This window comes from Nicotiana attenuata, chromosome 9 (genome assembly GCF_001879085.1).
Source record: "Nicotiana attenuata strain UT chromosome 9, NIATTr2, whole genome shotgun sequence".
Classification (NCBI taxonomy): domain Eukaryota; kingdom Viridiplantae; phylum Streptophyta; class Magnoliopsida; order Solanales; family Solanaceae; genus Nicotiana; species Nicotiana attenuata.
Window position 1 is genome coordinate 41,510,186 of NC_031997.1, and position 19,074 is coordinate 41,529,259.

At 41.4% G+C, this 19,074-nt stretch overlaps 2 protein-coding genes across 2 annotated transcripts; both read left to right on the forward strand.

The window, feature by feature from the left end:
- Positions 6,168 to 7,621, forward strand: LOC109232677. Its single transcript, XM_019398430.1, has 2 exons — positions 6,168 to 6,647; positions 7,250 to 7,621. Exons 1-2 carry the CDS (start codon positions 6,168 to 6,170, stop codon positions 7,619 to 7,621), a joined length of 852 nt encoding a protein of 283 aa, XP_019253975.1.
- On the forward strand, positions 16,674 to 18,839 carry LOC109232678. Its single transcript, XM_019398431.1, has 3 exons — positions 16,674 to 16,919; positions 17,147 to 17,249; positions 18,706 to 18,839. The coding sequence occupies exons 1-3, from the start codon at positions 16,674 to 16,676 to the stop codon at positions 18,837 to 18,839; spliced, it is 483 nt and encodes a 160-aa protein (XP_019253976.1).

A 19,074-nucleotide genomic window follows, 5' to 3' on the forward strand; every position in this document is an offset into this window, starting at 1 on the left:
ATATCTTCTTTTCCTTCAGTTTTACTAACTTGTGCGAAACAATTTTAGGTACAACCATGGCAACAAACAATGACCTCAAAAATATGACTTTGGGGGATGTGGACATCGAGGATGAGCAAGTTGAGGAGGTACCTCATGAGCCACAAGCCAATTAGAGCGGCGGGTTATCTCATGACAATTTGCCCGTTCCACCCCCAGCTCCACCACGAGCGGCTCCACACCGGATATTACCCAATGAAAGATATACAAGTGCAATAGTCCCTCCCCGTATTAGGGTATACAACGTCAAAACTACCAATGTGATGACTTTGCTTGAGCAATGGGGTTTATTCACCGGTGCTCCAACTCAAAATGCGTACAAACATTTGAAGGGTTTGTGGATACTTGTTGGGGGAGCAAGCAAACGAATGTCTCTAAGGATGCATTAAGGCTAAGGTTTTTTCCTTCTCTCTACGGGGGAAAGCTTTAGATTGGTCGGGACGATTGTCGAACCATTCAATTCACCCTTGGGATGAGTTGGCGGAAAAGTTCATTTCTAAGTTCTTCTCTCCGGGACACATGGCTACACTTCAACATGAGATTTTGGCATTCAAGCAAGAGCCGAATGAACCACTACACGAGTTATGGGAATGCTATAGAACTATGGTCAAGGAATGTCCCAACAATAATATGATGGAAAATATGATTCAACGAACCTTCTATCGTGGGATTAACACAACCAACCAATGTGCAGTGAATCAACTTGCCGGTGGAAACTTCATGACTACGCATTATGCGGAGGTGTGTGAGATTTTGGATGAGATGGAAGAAACGTCATCGGCTTGGCAATCCTGGGCAAAATTTCCACAAGGTGACCCGAATATGATCCAACTTCACAAAGAAATTGCAAGACCATGGTCAAGCAATTGCCAAATTGACAACCACCATGACTCAACGAGCAAAGGCCCAACTAAATCAAGTGCTAAATCCCAAGCAAGCCAATGCCATGGAAGGAGTGAACATGATGGTGAACAAGAGGAGGACCAAGGGTCCACACGTGCAAAATCGAATGGAGAACTATGAGCAAGAAGATGGTAGTTTTGAGCAAAACGATTCCTATAATGAACAAGAAGAGGAGGTGCAATTTGTGAAAAATTTTCAACGGCAAAGAAACAATTTCCAAGGCCCAAACCAACAACAATGGCGACCTCAAAATAATCAAGGCAATTCAAATTCTAACAATCAAGGAAATTGGAGTGGAGGCAACAATCATGGGAATTGGAATAACAACAACAATCAAGGAAATTGGAGTGGAAATAACCAAGGAGATTGGGGGTTAACAATCAAGGTGGATGGAACAACAATCAAGGCAACCGGGGGTGGGGTTTTTAAAGGCCCCCGATGTACCAACAACTGAGCAACCCGCCTCCTTATCCTTCCCATGGTTCATGTTTTTCAAAAAATCAGATAGGGTGAATTGAAAATATGTTCAAGAAAATGATGGAATATAATGCCGATTTGGATGCCCAACTAGTCTCACCCGATAGATCAATCCGCAACTTAGAAGTTCAAATGGGAAAAATCTCTAAGCATCAAATTCTTGTCCTTAGGGGGCACTACCAAGTGATACGGTAGTAAACCCAAAGGGTTTCCCTGGAAATAACACCAGGCATACCATGGCAGTTATCACAAGAAGTGGAAGAGGTAGAAATGCACCCACCTCAAGTTAAAGGCAACTTGTTGATGATGCTCAAGTGATGCAAGAAGAGGAGCTACCTAACAATGTAGTGCAACCTAATGATGAAGTTCAGATTAACATTGATGATTGTGTGGAAGAGAATCAAGAGGAGGTGAACCCGTCTAGGGAACACATTATTAACATACCGGAGCCAGTAGTGCGAAACGCTAAGGCACCATTACCTAATCCTCCACCCCATACCCTCAAAGTCTTGCCAAGCAAAATTGTGAGAATCAATTCAAGAAGTTCATTCAAACGATGAAAAGTCTCTCAATCAATGTGCCATTAGTTGAAGTCTTGGATCAAATGCCCGGTTATGCAAAGTTTATGAAGGATCTTGTGACAAGATGAAATTTGAAACCATCAAAGTCACTCATCAAGTGAGTGCAATTGTGCATTCAATGGCTCCTAAGTTGGAGAATCCCGGGGCTTTCACGATTCCTTGTACAATTGGAAGTGCCGAGTTTGCTAAAGCTCTTTGTGATCTTGGGCTAGTATCAACTTGATGCCCTATTTGGTTTTCAAGACTTTGGGAATTAGGCAACCAAGATCCACCTCTATGAGACTGCAAATGGTCGACCGTACCATGAAGAGGCCTTTGGGTGTAACTGAAGATGCTTCGTGTTGATAAATTCATTCTTCCGGTGGATTTTGTCATCCTAGATTGTGAGGTTGATTATGAAGTGCCGATTATTCCTGGGACACCTTTCCTTGCTACAGGGAAGGCTCTTTGTGATGTTGGAGCCGGAGAACTTACATTCTGGGTTTGTGGACTTGGTGACCGATGTTATTGGTGATTAAACAAGTGCTACAATCAATGTTGGTGATATATTGGAGGCTGTCTTGCTCAACTTTAATGATGACGAGATGGATGAAATCATGGAATGTGTGAACTCTTTGCAAGGTTTGGGGTCGTACAACTATGCACCCCGGAAATTGTCCTTGGATCTTGAAAATAGGACAACTCCTCCTGCAAAGCCTTCTATTGGAGAGACTCCTACCTTGGAGTTGAAGCCATTGCCTCCATATCTTTGGTATGAATTTCTTGGTCCTTGTTTTACTTTACCGGTTATTCTTTCCTCTTGTTTGACTAACGTGTAGGTAGATTCCACATTGGCGGTGCTACAAAAGAGGAAGAAGGCTATTTGGTGGACCTTGGGGGATATTTGGGGGATAAGCCCCGCCTAAATTGGAGGATGAAGCCAATTTCTCTAAGGCGGTGAACCCGTTGTGCAAGATTATTGAGAAGGATGCTAAGTTTAACTTCAATGATAATTGCATGAGAGATTTTGAATTGTTGAACCTCAAGTTGACAACTACTCCCATCATCACCGCTCCAAATTGGAGTGTCCCTTTTGAGCTAATAAATGATGCAAGTGACGTAGCGGTTGAGGCTATTTTGGGGAAACACATCAACAAGACTTTTCATTCGGTCTACTATGCTAGTAAGACCATGAATATTGCCCAAGTCAACTATACTATTACAGAAAAATAGCTCCTTGCCATTGTGTTTGCAATTGAGAAGTTCCGCCCGTACTTGATAGGTGCAAAAGTCATTGTCCACGCGGATCATGCGGCGCTTCGTTATCTTATAAGCAAGAAGGACTCTAAATCTCGTTTGATGAGATGGGTATTATTATTGCAAGAATTTGATATTGACATCCAAGATAGAAAAGGGAGTGAAAACCAAGTGGCAGACCACTTGTCTCGTCTGGAGGAGGAGGAGGAGAGACCGCAAGATGGCCTTGAAATTAATGACTCCTTTACCAATGAGAAACTCTTGGCAATTTCAATGAAAGAGGTGCCATGGTTCGCAGATTTATCAAATATCCTTGTGTGTGGAATCATCCCGGATGAGTTCTCTTCAAGCCAAGGAGGAAGCTCAAACAGGATTGTCAAGATTATTATGGGGATGAACCATACCTCTTCCAGAATTTCGCGGATATGGTGATTAGAAGATGTGTACCGGAAGAAGATCAAGGTGAAATTCTTGGGGCTTGTCATTCTTCGCCATATGGTGGTCATCATGGTGGAGCGAGAACGACGACCAAAGTGCTTAGTTGTGGTTTCTATTAGCCCTCTCTTTACAAGGATGAAAGTGAGTTAGTGAAAAGATGTGATGAATGCCAACGGGCCGGTGGAATCTCAAAGAAAAATGAAATTCCTCTCACTACCATTTTGGAGATTGATATTTTTGATGTGTGGCGTATTGACTTCATGGAACCTTTTGTAAGTTCTTGTGGAAACACCTAAATCTTGGTCGCGGTGGATTATGTGTCCAAATGGGTTGAGGCCATTGATCTACCCAACAATGAGGTGAGAAGTGTGGTAGCATTCTTGAAAAAAATATTTTCGCTAGGTTTAGTATTCCGCGTGCAACTATAAGTGATGGGGGGGGGGGGGTCATATTTTTGCAACAAGGCTTTCGACACTTTACTTAACAAGTATGGTGTTACTCACAAAGTCACAACTCCTTATCACCCATAAGCTAGTGGGCAAGTGGAAGTCTCCAACCGGGAGATCAAGAATATTTTTTCCAAAATAGTGAATGCTAATCGGGCGGATTGGTTTAAGAAGCTTGATGATGCATTATGGGCTTATCGGACGGCCTACAAAACACCTATCGGGATGTCACCATACCGGTTGGTGTTCGAAAAAGCTTTTCATTTTCCGGTAGAACTAGAGCACAAGGCCATGTGCGCTCTAAAGAAGTTAAATCTTGATTTGGATGTAGCCGCAAAATTGAGGGCTGCACATTTGAATGAATTGGATGAGTTCCAGTACCACGCTTATGCAAGTTCGTCCTTGTGCAAAGAAAAGATGAAACATCTTCATGAAAAACACACTTGGAACAAAGAGTTCAAGGTAGGCGATCTTGTATTGTTGTTTAACTCAAGCTTGAGGATGTTTCCCGGAAAGCTAAAATCTAAATGGAGAGGTCCTTTTGAAATTATGGGTGTGACACCTTTTGGTGCATTAGACTTGAAGAACAAAAACAATGACGTATTCCAAGTCGATGGTCACAGGTTGAAGCACTACTTGGGAAAAGTTGGAGATAGCCACGTCGTGGCAGTTATTCATTTTACTTAAGGGTATTCTGCGTCGTGCCGGGACGTTAAGTCGGGCGCTTCTTCGGAGGCAACCCATGTTTGTTTTCCTTTTTTTTGTAGTTAGTTTTATTTTTGTTCTAAATTTTTAGTTTTATTTTTGTTCTAAATTAATTTGCAGTGTGCTACAGGGGTGAGCGTGACTTACAGGAATTGTGGACAAAAATATGGGTAAGTGCTCTAAGGGATGCAGACCGCATTTGACTTGTGCGGACCGCACATTTGTTGGTGTTATAGCAAAAGAGCATTGCGGCCACACATTTAGCTTGCTGACCGCACAATCGAGATGTTGAAAATACCAACACTCTAAAATTTTAGCCTGTCAGTGCGAAGGTCGATGTGCGACTGCAGATGAAACGCTGAGATGAGCAGGTAACAGAGTGCGGACCGCACATGAAAATGTGCGGCCGCACTCGTCCTTCTTTCCCTTAGCGAACCATTAGTATAAATAGAGGAACGGGGTTAAATTTACACTTTTCACTCTCTGAACTAAAAATTGTGCTCTGTTGAATTTTCTTGGAAATTTTATCTGTCCACACACACAGCCACTTAGATCAGTTACTCATTACACTCACTTCATTTGGTATGCTTCAGTTTCATGTTACTTTTTGTTTTAGTTTGATTTGTATATTTTTAGTTCTTTTTTAGGCCATTTGTCATTAGAGTTCAATTGTGTATACATGTGGGGTAAAATCTGAACTGGTTAACTTAATACATGCTCTACGGGGACTAGGTTAGTATAATTTCATGTTTCTATAATGTTTCCATGTCTAATTGTGCACGAAATAGAAAAAACCTGAGTAGAAAAGTATGATCCGTACATAATTTTTGAAATCTGCGGCTGCACTTGAATTTGTGCGGTCTGCCGATGTTTAATTTAGGGAAACTAAGTAAAGAAAGAATCTGTGGCCGCAAGGTAATATGTGCGGACCACAGAATTCCCATCGCAGCCACAGAACAACACATTTACTATCATCAGAGAGTCCTTACTTTGAGACTCCAATGTGCGGCCACAAGTTTAATTGTGCGGACCACAGAAATCCTGTTACGGATGGGTTTTAAAGGTGGCATTAGAGAGTTGGCATTTTTTGGTTTTAGAGGTGCGGCTGCAAGTCAAATTGTGCAGACCGGACTTCACTTCTACGGCCGCACAACAAAAATGTGCGGTCCGCTAGTCCCAATCTATAGCCACAAGTAAAATTGTGCGGACCGCAGATCACTTCCCTGCAAGCATGATCTAACTGTACACCCTCACTGTGTTCGTTGGTTTATCTTTTAATCACATGTCTACAGTATGTGTTTGAATATCGAATTGCAACAATTTTATCTGCTTGATATAGATAATGGTTCGATTAAGAGGACGAGGAGACACCTCAAAAGGGAGAGGTGAACCTTCTTGGGGCCGAGGCAAAAGTGCCTTGTCCCTTGGCCAACAAAAGACAATAAGAAAGAAAGCATCAACTGACAGAGGGAGAGGTGCAGACCTTTCCGAGACTAGCTCATATATCCCGTCAAGGGAAGTATCGGAGGGCAACTCATCCTCTGTTCAGGAGCAGTCGGCCATACAATCGAGGCCGCAAGGGAGATACCAGCTCAAGAACGGGCCACCTTCATCTCACACCACTTTCGAGGGATCGGAGAGTTCTAATCAGGTTTCTGAGCCATCGGCTACACCACTCCCTGAGGCACAGGTTTTTGCATCGGTTCATGATAACCCGGATGATGGTAGAGGGGGAGATGCTACAGCTCCCGGCCTTGAAAGATCAAGGAAAAAAGAGGTTGGGAGGACCTCTTTGTCTGCCTGGATGCCTTCACCAGCTTCCGTATGTGGTGGCCAGTGAGGTCGCTAACTCTTGAGAAATAATTACTACTGAATGATTTAGAGAGGTACAACCCGGCCATATTGAGACGGTTCAGGGCACGCAAGAAGTGGATGTGGTTCACCTAGAGTGTAGTAGATGTAAAGGAATACCTTCTCCGTGAATTCTGTGCTAATGTAGCTCATATAAAAAAGGGGACGCAAGTGACCAAAGTACATAACCTCAAGGTGAGGTTTGATCAGCATACATTCAACACGTACTTGGGCTTTGAGGATGTTGAACCAAAGGAGTTCTAGAGAAGTGCGCACTAGGGGACGAAGTCCGACCTTGGTTAGCTGAGATTCTAGCACCACCAGGGCCACCACCACTATGGATTGCCGCCGGGGTTCTCATTCAGCGAAACACTCGTGAGTTTTTAGGCAAAGGGGGTGGCAGAATGAAACTCACCTTTCTATTCCTCGAGTAGTTCTCGTGGAATCTATTATGGCCGGGTACCCAATCATTGTGGGTGCCATGATATCGGCCAACATCTCAGTGACGCATGGCATGATGAACCGTCCTACCCATATCCCAACACTATTACAGAATATCTCACTGATGCAAAGGTAGAGCCGAGGGATTATGACACAAAGGTGAGGCCGAATAAGACTTCTACTTGGTACTCACTGATAGATGCGAGCGACCCGAAGAAGAAAGTTCAGCCTCCTACCACCATAGGCCAGTCTGATGAGCCAGCAGTGGTAGCTCCTGAGACAGTTGATGTTCTATCCATTTCGGCTGAGCCTTTCTCCAGTGCTGCAGCTATGCCCCCGCTATCATCCACAGCTACAACCACTACCCCCAGAGTTGCTCAAAAGCCCATTCCCACTGCCCCACTATTTGCATTGGGAGTCTCCCAGATATTGGCGAGTCTCAAAAACTGGATGCAGACTGCTACTGTAAAGCTGTCTGACTTGACCAATACAGTTGCAGCGTAGTCCACCTCACTAGCACCTCAGGTTCCCTCGACCATTGATGAGACATTAAAGAAGATATTGGAGAACCAGAAGACAATTATGAGCACCTTGGTACAAGACGAGCCGGTGATTGAAGGCTGGGAAAGAAAGTAAAGAAGATGAGGAAGTTCCATGCCAGCAACAAGTCAGTGGATAAGCCCCGGAGAGAGGTGAACATAATTGCTACAGTCGAAGACCTTCCCTTTGACATGCTGCTTGACCCGCACCAGTCTGCCCCAGATCCTTCATCTATACTAGTAGCATCAACTGGCCAGTCTGAAGAGCCAGACCTTGTTGCCGACACTACTAAGGCAGTGCGTCAAATGTTCGCCAATCTAGCCATACCTAGAGTCGAGGATGATGAGAACCAGTTGGCTGATCCAGAGGGCAATGGAATTGCTGTAAACGCAGAAATGTCCAAGCACCCATAGGGAGTTTTCTTCACCCTTTCCTCTTTTACTCTTATTTTGCTGAGCATTGGAAACAACGCTTTCTTTTATTCGGGAGGGGAGGGGTGGAGTTTATTTGACACATTTGGTACACTTTGATACATTTGGCCTGTAATAATTTGATGATACTTTTTCTTTTTCTTACTTGTATTTAACTATCTTGTCTCTCACTCTCTCTTACTATGTACATTCATTCTATCTTTAGTAGTCTTGCTCATTAGCTTCTTTATCTTTGTTTTTGCTTATTAGCTTCTTTATCTTTTCCATATTAGTTCTTGTTTTGTTAAGTAACTTCTTTTTATGTTTTCGTAGATAATAAGACTTTAATTTTCTTAATGTCACGTTCTTTCCAAAGGTAGTTGGTGTGTGAACCGGGTGACTCGTCCCAACGATGGATGGCGTGACAACCTTCTTAAGGGAATGAGTCCATTTTGTGTTTAGGTAATAATAGCAGTAGCAATAAATAAAATGACCTAATTAAGTCATGCTCGAATAGTCAACCATGCTTCAATTGGCACCAACACACTTAACTATGTGCTTATGGTTAGAGACAAGGTTTTTAAAAGAAATAGCTCTAGTTAGTGACTTTGTGACTCTTGAGTTGACTTTGGTAATCATCGAGTAGTCTAATTGGACCATAGTGATCATTAAACTTGAATGTGGTCGTTGTAGGCTCTCGACTCTATCCTCTTTTACAATCTAGTTGCATGAGGGGTGAGATGAATTATTGCTAGTCCAAGTATCCGTGCGAAAGGTCTAGAACTTGCCCCGAATGTGTTTCGAGACGAAATCCTAAGCTTTGCTTGGTTTTGAGAAGTGATTGTAGGCTCTCCTTGGCCCGTTTGAGTTTTCTTATTGCCAACCAATGTCGTTATACCTAGTCAAACCCTTTGAGCCTCTAGCATTTCTCATTTGATAAATATATTATAAGCCTTTACCCATTTTTTCGTGACCCTCTCTTGGCACCCCTACTTTCCTTAACACTCTTGTGAAATAAATGGCTTAAAACATAAGTTTGGGGGAGAGATGAAGAATTTGAAAAAGGTATCAAGGCACAAAATGAGAAAAGAAATGAACTCTTTGAAAGAAAAGGCAAGAAAAAAAAGAAGAAAAAGCAAAATGCAAAAAACAAATAAATAAGTGAAAGGGTTGAGGGATTCAAAAAGAGGTAATAATCCCAAGCATTGAGAAATCGATAAGGGAGAAAAAGAATGAAATGAACAAGAAAGAGTGATGTTAAGTCTCTCTAGTCCCCAATGAAAAGGAAGTGCCGCTAAGAATCAACAATTTGTAAGCCGAGAAATGAAAGTGTGGAGTGCTTAAGGAAAGGTGTAACAACTTACCCATATGGTATCCTACCCTAACCCAAAATCCTTCATTACATCCCGAAAGAAGTCCTACTTGATTACAAACCGAATAAGATTACATTAGTGGCGATCCACATGAGGGGCAAGCCAGGTACTTGAAGCCGTACATGTGACATTCTCTTGTGAGAGATGAGTGAGCCTTTCATGAATCTTCGGATTGAGTGCTAATTTCTTAAGTGATCTTGGCAAATAGAAAGTAGAGGAGGAAGAGTTTGGAGTCCACGTCCTTGATGAGTAAAGTCAATTCTTTAACCTCAAATGTCACATTAGAACTATATGTGCATGAATATTTGACTTGTCGCCTTGTTGATAACACATGAGCAATGTGGGTTATTATTGGTCCCAACTGATGTGTGAATGCTCACCTTTGACTCACTAAAATGACCCTTAACTTTAGGAGGTGGGAATTAATTTATTTGCTTTTGGACAAGCAAAGACTTAAGGTTGGGGGAGTTGATAAGTGGGAATTTTGGCTACTTATTAGCACCTTTTTGCTTTTGTTTTGGTCAGAACTTATTGATTACGTTCTCGAAACTAATGAAATTGTGCAAATTGTAGGAATGTTAGAATTTTGGTCTCCCATGATGAAATCCGATTAAAAAAAGGAGTGTTCTGAAGCATAAGGCATTAAAGGGCGCAGAAGCAAAGAAGTGCAGTCTGTAGAGGAATTTTTGCGATCGCTGAAAAAATTGTAGACCGCAGAATTCCATCTACGGTCTCAAACCAAGTAACAGAACCCAACAGGATTTCGACCAATGTGCGAACCTCACATGAATTGCGCAGTCGCAGAATAGGGCTTCACTGATAAAAATTGAAAGTTCAGAGAACAAGCAAAAAGACCAAGTCCTGACGCCTTGCTGAAGTTCAGACCGCACAAGAATTTTGCGGCCGCAGAAAGTGCTTTGCAGCTGCATTCCACAAATGTGCGGCTGCAAAAACCCACTCACCTGCAAGCTAAAGAAATCTATGGACTGCACATGGAATTGTGCGGCCGCAGAACCTCCCGAGGGGCATTTTTGTCAGTGAATTTTGGCCCACTATAAATAGATGAGTTTCACAATTTTAGGTCATGTTTTTAAGAAAAATCTGTTGTAGCCATTACCTTTTTCCATTTTAGGAAGTTTGTGATTATTTTAGTGTTTAATAATTATATTTTATCATTTTAATCTTTGATTATGAGTTTAATTAGCTTTCTTCTTTATTCTCTTCAATTTCCATTATGAGTAGCTAGGTTCTTACTAAGGTTGTGACCCAACCCTAGTGTGTAAAACTTTAGGGTATTTAATTAAATGCTTGTTTATGATTGGATGTTGATTATTTAGCTTAGTTCATGGTTCAATTTTAGAATTAATGGTTGCAAACATTGATTCATGTCCTTTTGACTTAGTCTCTACTTGAGAAAGAGAGACCTAGTCTAGGACAACTTGGTTAACAAGGAATTGGGCTAATTGAGAATCTGTTTAGTCTAATTAAAGGGTTTAAACTAGAGATAGTAAGAACCTGACTTGAGCGCATATCAACTATTTTGTTTGATACCCATTTGGACTTGAGAAATCCAAATTGGCAAAATCACTCTCTGACCGAGAGGTATTGAGTGGGTAATGTAGAGTTGTGAGCTATAATACACCTCAATCAACAAAACAAGTATTAACGTCTCTTTCCCATTAGGCGAACACCTTGGTTATGGTTAGATCCCTAGGCTTTTAAACTATTTGAAAAAACTCAAAAACAATTGTTCATTTCTAATTTCTTTTCCTTAGCTTGCAATTACTAGAGTAGTAGTAGTAGAAGTAGAAATCAACACTTTATTGTGGAAGTGCAAATTTAGTTAGTCCATTCATTCTTATCAAGTATATACTCCTAACACCCCTTATAATTCCCTCTATATTCTACCCCGACTCATAGTTGGGTAATTTATATTTTGTAGGACCGTATCATATCTCTTATCGAGGTGTATTGTGGACATAATCAATTTTTGTCGCCATTTTCGGGTAGTTAAAACGGTGTTAGCTATATATTTGGGTTTGTTTTTGGAATATCTTCTTTTCCTTCTGTGTGACTAACTTATGTGAAACAATTTTAGGTACAACTATGGCAGCAAATAATAATCTCGGACATATGCCTTTGGGGGATGTGGACGTTGAGGATGAGTAAGTTGAGGAGGTACCTCATGAGCCACAAGCCAATCGGAGCGGCCGGGTACCTCATGACAATGTGACCGTTCCATCCCCACCTCCACCACGAGTGGCTCCAATCCTGATATAACGCAATGAAGGATATGCAAGTGCAATAGTCCCTCCCCGTTGTAACGACCCGGTCAGTCATTCTGAGAGTTATAGCCCTGTTTCCCCCATTTCTATTTATTTATGTGTTGTTAAGTTGTGTTGAGTTATATCGAGTTGGTAGGTTTGGGTTCGGAGTAGTTTTGGAGTGAAATGATCACTTAGTCTCTTAGTTAGAAAGCTAAGTTAGAAAAGTCAACCGGAAGTTGACTTATGAGTAAACGAATTCAGATTGAATTTTTATGATTTGATTAGCTTTGTTGGGTGATTTTAGACTTAGGAGTGTGCTTGGAATGTAATTTGGAGGTCTGTGGCTGAATTAGGCTTGAATTGGCGAAAGTTGGAAGTTTAGAAGTTCTTAGGCTTGAATCTGAGGTTGATTTGGTGTTTTAGTGTTGTTTTGGGTGTTCCGGAGGTTCGAATAAGTTCGGGTAGTCATATATGACTTTTTGAAATATTGGTTGAGGTCCCGAGGGCCTCGGGTGAGTTTCGGATAGGTTTGGGTTGTGTTGCGCTCGTTTTTCTTATGTTACGACGCCATTTCTTCAAGCATAAATGATATCATATTGAACAAATGAGCTTCTATTTCTTTTTGCTTGAAGAATTAGATCCGTATCGTAATTACGGACCCGTAGCAAAAAGAATCGTCGAATTTGGACATCGTATGAGGATTTTATGGTCATTTGACTAAGAATTAGGTTGACAAATTTTTCAGATTAATTACGAAATTGCCACTGACGGCGTATTTAAAAATCTCATTATTTGCAAATTTTAAAACATACATATCTCCTTCATTATAAGGTCAAATTGAGTGATTCAAAATCTTAACTTGACTAAAATTTCACAAGGAATCCATTGGAGGCATAAAAAGCGAGTTTCGGGATCGTTTGGTATGAGAAACGAGGTAGAATAGCTGGCAGAAAAATATAATAAACTAGGGTTTCTTCATTCGGTCATATTTTGAGTTGGGGAGCTCCGATTTGGGCGATTTTGGAGGCGATTTTCATCATATGGATGTGGTAAGTGTTCTCTACTCGGTTTTGATTATATTTCATGAATCCATCTTCGTTTTAGGGATTTGATTGATGATTTTTTTTTTCCTGAATCCACTAGGCATTGTGCCTAGGGCTGATTTTCATTAATGTAAAATAAAGTACAACAAAAGTGGAGGGGGACCTGAACTTACCTCCACAACAAATATGAAAGTGCATTTGGTTATCCACATATGATAGCCAAATGACACTTGATCATTGTGACAAGTTAGACCTATGAAGGTAAACCAATTGTCTATCCAACAGTGATAGGCAATTGATTCTACAAAATACAATTGAAGTAAGCCTAGGTCAACTATACAAAAAAGCATAAATGATCCTAAAATTACTAATATAATGAGTTGGAAGTTAGATTTCTATAGACAACAAATTCTACATTTAATGTACATGTAGAAGTGCCCTAACAAGAATGGTACATAACCAATACAATTGGTATTAACTATCTTCCACTTTGTTTTGGCATAAGCCAAGTGGAAGATAGGTGACAAAAAGATTACAAGGAAGGCTGCACAAGATTACTGCTGTCTGATGAAGCTGACAGAAAAGTGAAATTGAGGGAGTTAGGGTTTGAGTTTTGGAGAGTTTTAAGTGAGGATTTGAGGGACCAAACGGAGTCTGATTTTGATAAATTTTATGTGGTTAGACTCGGGAGAGGACAATGGTTTTGATTCTTCCATTTTTAACTGGTTTTGAGATGTGGGTTTAATGATTTCAAAGTGAAATTGAGGGAGTTAGGGTTTGAGTTTTGGAGAGTTTTAAGTGAGGATTTGAGGGACCAAACGGAGTCCGATTTTGATAAATTTTATGTGGTTAGACTCGGGAGAGGACGAGGGTTTTGATTCTGCCATTTTTAACTGGTTTTGAGATGTGGGCCCGGGGGCCGAGTTTTGGCCGATTTCGGATTTTTGGCATATTTTGTAGTTTTTATTGTGGAATTCGATTCTTTAGCACATGGTGATGGTATTAAACTGATTATGGTTAGATTCGGAGCTTTGGAGACCGAGTCCAGAGACGAGGGCATACCGGAGTAGAATTTTACGCTGTTAAGGTAAGTAACAGTTTTAACTCTGGCTTTGAGGGTTTAAACCCGGAGAAATTGATATCATGTGATTGTTTGGCGGTGATACCCATGTTGAGACTTGGTCCGTCCCGTGAGGCTGTGAGGCCTAATAACCATTATTTGTATTTATGCATTTACTTGTTGGTGAACTTGTCTGCCTTCTCGTTAGAGATCATGTTTAGGATTTATTCATGCTCACATTATTTGTAATCAGTTATAGAAATCATTTTACATGCTTACCTCAGTCTCTATTATTTGCTAATATGCTGTGATACTTGATGCGGGCTGTGTTCTCTTATTTGTTGATGATGGCACGTGAGTTGTCCGTGCGGTACATAATTGAGTGAGGCTGAGGGCCTGGTTGTGAGGATATTAATACCATAGTGCGTGAGTTGTCCTCGTAGCACGTGAGTTGACTGTGCGGGTCCAGTTATTGATACCATAGTGCGTGAGTTGTCCGCGTACCACGTGAGTTGACCGTGCGGATCCAAGTATTCATATGATGGCACGTGAGTTGTCCGTGTTAGCGATTGGGCTTTAGGAGCCCCTCCGGAGTCTGTACACACCCCTAGTGAGTGTAGATTGTTGAGTGTATTGAGTGTTGAGTGTTGAGTGCTGAGTGCGAGTGATGAGTGATGGAGTGACATTGCTGTTAGGTTGCATTTACTTTTGCTGTTGCTGCATTTACCTGTTAATTTCTTTGTGGCATTTGTTGGTTTTATGGAATATACCTGCTTATTGTAAATTGCGAAAATAAATAATTGGACTATTTTGCTTAGCTCGTCACAACTGCTCAGTTCCTTAGTTATTTCTGTTACTACTGAGTCGGTTGGACTCATACTACACCCTGCACTTTATGTGCAGATCTCGGTAAGTTAGAGCGCGGCGAACATTGAGTTCAGGCCGGCTATCTTTGGAGACTGCAAGGTAGCTGCTAGCGTCCGCAGGGCCTTGTTACTCCTTTTGTCATTTCTTCTTTTGGACAGTTAGACAGTTTATGTATCTTAGTTCATACGTTTAGACGCTCATGACTTAGTGACACCCTGATGTTTGGGGCTAGCTTCCGTATTTTTATATTAATTATATTTAGAGTTGATTTAGATTATGAGAAATTTAAATGTTGGTATTCTTTTTATTAAATCCTCAAACTTAATTAGTGGTAATATTTTGGGAAATAGGCTTGCCTTGTAACACGATAGGCGCCATCACGACCATGGTTGGATTTTGGGTCGTGACACCCGTATTAGGGCAGGCAACTTCAAAACTACCAATGTGATGCTCACTTTGCTTGAGCAATGGGGTTTATTCACCGATGCTCCAACTCAAAATGCGTACAAACATTTGAAGGGGTTTGTGGATACTTGTTGGGGGAGCAAGCAAAGGAATGTCTCTGAGGATGCATTGAGGCTAAGGCTTTTTTCCTTCTCTCTACGAGGAAAAGCTTTAGATTGGTTGGAACGATTGCCGAACCATTCAATTCACGCTTGGGATGAGATGGCGGAAAAGTTTATTTCTAAGTTCTTCTCTCCGGGACACATGGCTACACTTCAAGATGAGATTTTGGCATTCAAGCAAGAGCCGAATGAACCACTACACGAGTTATGGGAATGCTATAGAACTATGGTCAAGGAATGTCCCAACAATAATATGATGGAAAACATGATTCAACAAACCTTCTATCGTGGGATTAACACAACCAACCAATGTGCAGTGAATCAACTTGCCGGTGGGAACTCCATGACTACGCATTATGCGGAGGTGTGTGAGATTTTGGATGAGATGGAAGAAACGTCATCAGCTTGGCAATCCCGGACAAATGTTCCACAAGGTGACCCGAATATGATCCAACTTCACAAAGAAATTGCAAGACCATGGTCAACCAATTGCCGAATTGACAACCACCATGACTCAACGTGCAAAGGCCCAACTAAATCAAGTGCTAAATCCCATGAAAGTCAATTCCATGGAAGGAGTGAACATGATGGTGAACAAGAGGAGGACCAAGGGTCCATAAGTGCAAAATCGAGTGGAGAACTATGTGCAAGAAGATGGTAGTTTTGAGCAAAATGATTCCTATAATGAACAAGAAGAGGAGGTGCAATATGTGAATAATTTTCAAGGGCAAAGAAATAATTTCCAAGGACCAAATCAACAACAATGGAGACCTCACATCAAGGCAATTCAAATTCTAACAATCAAGGAAATTAGAGTGGAGGCAACAATCATGGGAATTGGCATAACAACAACAATCAAGGAAATTGGAGCGGAAATAACCAAGGAAATTGGGGGGTAACAATCAAGGCGAATGGAACAACAATCAAGGAAACCGGGGGTGGGGTTTTAAAGGCCTCCGATGTACCAACAACCGAGAAACCCACCTCCTTATCATTCCCATGGTTCAAGTTTTTCAAAAAATCAGATAGGGTGAATTGAAAATATGTTCAAGAAAATGATGGAAAAGAATGCCGATTCGGATTCCCAACTTATCTCACACAATAGATCAATCCGCAACTTAGAAGTTCAAATGGGGAAAATCTCTCAAGCATCAAATTCTCGTCCTAAGGGGGCACTACCAAGCGACACGGTAGTAAACCCAAAAGGTGGAAATAACATGGTGGAACCTAATGATGATGTTCAGATTAACATTGATGATTGTGTGGAAGAGACTCAAGAGGAGGTGAACCCGTCTAGGGAACACATTATTGACATATCGGAGCCGGTAATGCAAAAAGCTAAGGCACCATTTCCTAAGCCTCCACCTCCATATCCTCAAAGACTTGCCAAGAAAAATGGTTAGAATCAATTCAAGAAGTTCATTCTACCAATGAAAAGTCTCTCAATCAATGTGCCATTAGTTGAAGCCTTTGATCAAATGCCCGGTTATGCAAAGTTTATGAAGAATCTTGTGACGAAGAAGCGGTCAATGAATTTTGAAACCATCAAAGTCACTCATCAGGTGAGTGCGATTGTGCATTCAATGGCTCCTAAGTTGGAGGATCCCGAGGCTTTCATGATTCCTTGTACAATTGGAAGTGTCGAGTTTGATAAAGATCTTTGTGATCTTGGGCAAGTATCAACTTGATGTACTATTTGGTTTTCAATACTTTGGGAATTGGAAAAGCAAGATCCACCTCTATGAGATTGCAAATGGCCGAACGTACCATGAAGAGGCCTTTGGGTGTAATTGAAGATGTTTTGTGTTGATAAATTCATTCTTCTGGTGGATTTTGTCATCCTAGATTGGTGAGGTTGATTATGAAGTGCCGATTATTCTTGGGAGACCTTTCCTTGCTACAGGGAAGGCTCTTTGTGATGTTGGAGCCGGAGAACTTACATTCTGGGTTTATGGACTTGGTGAACGGTGTTATTGTCGATGAAACAAGTGCTACAATCAATGTTGGTGATATGTTGGAGGCCATCTTGCTCAACTTTGATGATGACGAGATAGGTTGCTTCATGGAATGTGTGAACTCCTTGCAAGGAATGGGGTCTTAAAAATATGCACCCCGGAAATTGTCCTTGGATCTTGAAAGTAGGACAACTCCTCCTACAAAGCCTTCTATTGAAGAGCCTCCTACCGTGGAGTTAATGTCATTGCCTCCACATCTTCGGTATGAATTTCTTGGTTCTTGTTCTACTTTACCGGTTATTCTTTCCTCTTGTTTGACTAAAGTGCAGGTAGATTCCACATTGTCGGTGCTACAAAAGAGGAAGAAGGCTATTGCGTGGACCTTGGCGGATATTCGGAGGATAAGCCCCGCCTTTTGCATGCATAAGGTCAAATTGGAGGATGAAGCCAAACTATCTATTGAACATCAAAGGAGACTCAATGAGGCTATGCAAGAAGTTGTCAAAAAGGAGATTATCAAGTGGTTGAATGCCGGGGTTGTCTACCCCATATCCGATAGTTTGTGGACTTCCCCGGTTCAATGTGTCCCAAAGAAAGGGGACATGAAGGTGGTCACCAATGAAAAGAATGAGTTGATTCCTACAAGAATGATGACCGGTTGGTGGGTGTGTATGGACTATCTCAAGCTCAACAAAGTCACAAGGAAGGATCCCTTTCCACTTCCTTTCTTAGATCAAATGCTCGATAGATTGGCCGGCCGTGGTTTCTATTGCTTTCTTGATGGGTGTTTGGGCTACAACCAAATTTTTATTGCTCCGGAAGATCAAGAAAAAACAACCTTTACATGTCCCTATGGTACCTTCGGGTTCAATCAGATGCCATTTGGTTTGTGCAATGCAACGCAACTTTTCAAAGGTGTATGATGGCTATTTTCACGGACATGGTGGAGGACTACCTTGAAGTTTTCATGGATGACTTCTCGGTGGTTGGAGATTCTTCTGATGATTGTCTTGCAAATTTGGATAAGGTGTAGGCTAGATGTGAAGAAACAAATTTGGTGGTTAATTGGGAGAAATGCCATTTCATGGTCGAGGAAGGCATTGTCCTTGACCACAAAATCTCAAAGAACGGAATTGAAGTTGACAAAGAAAAGATTAAGCTGATTTCTAAACTTTCACCTCCAACCTTGGTGAAGGGTGTGCGGAGTTTTTTTAGGCGACACGAGCTTTTAACGGCGTTTCATCAAAGATTTCCCTATGGTGGTAAACCCGTTGTGCAAGATTCTTAAGAAGGGTGTTAAGTTTAACTTCAATGATAATTGCATGAGAGATTTTGAATTGTTGAAGCTCAAGTTGACAACTACTCTCATCATCATCGCTCCAAATTGGAGTGTCCCTTTTGAACTCATGTGTGATGCAAGTGACGTAACGGTTGGGGATGTTCTGGGGAAACACATCAACAAGATTTTTCATTTGTTCTGTGATGCAAGTCAACTATATCGTTACAGAAAAAGAGCTCATTGCCACTGTGTTTGCAATTAAGAAGTTCTGGCCATACTTGATAGGTGCAAAAGTCATTGTCCACGCGGATCATGTGGCGCTTTGTTATCTTATGAGCAAGAAGGACTCAAAGCTTGTTTGATGAGATGGGTATTATTGTTGCAAGAATTTGATATTGACATCTAAGATAGAAAAAAGGAGTGAAAACCAAGTGGCGGACCACTTGTCTTTTCTGGAGGAGGAGGAGGAGGAGAGGCCGCATGATGGCCTTGAAATCATGACTCCTTCCCCAATGAGCAACCCTTGGCGATTTCAATGAAAGAGGAGCCATGGTTCACGGATTTATCAAATATCCTTGTGTGTGGAATCATCTCGGA

Coding starts and splice junctions, on each gene's coding strand:
- LOC109232677 (XM_019398430.1), top strand. CDS start 6,168: ATGGTTCGATTAAGAGGACGAGGAGACACCTCAAAAGGGAGAGGTGAA. Junction 6,648..7,249: donor GGATGCCTTCACCAGCTTCC/GTATGTGGTGGC, acceptor ACTGATGCAAAG/GTAGAGCCGAGGGATTATGA.
- LOC109232678 (XM_019398431.1), top strand. CDS start 16,674: ATGAAAAGTCTCTCAATCAATGTGCCATTAGTTGAAGCCTTTGATCAA. Junction 16,920..17,146: donor ATCTTTGTGATCTTGGGCAA/GTATCAACTTGA, acceptor TCCTTGCTACAG/GGAAGGCTCTTTGTGATGTT. Junction 17,250..18,705: donor AAGTGCTACAATCAATGTTG/GTGATATGTTGG, acceptor ATATCGTTACAG/AAAAAGAGCTCATTGCCACT.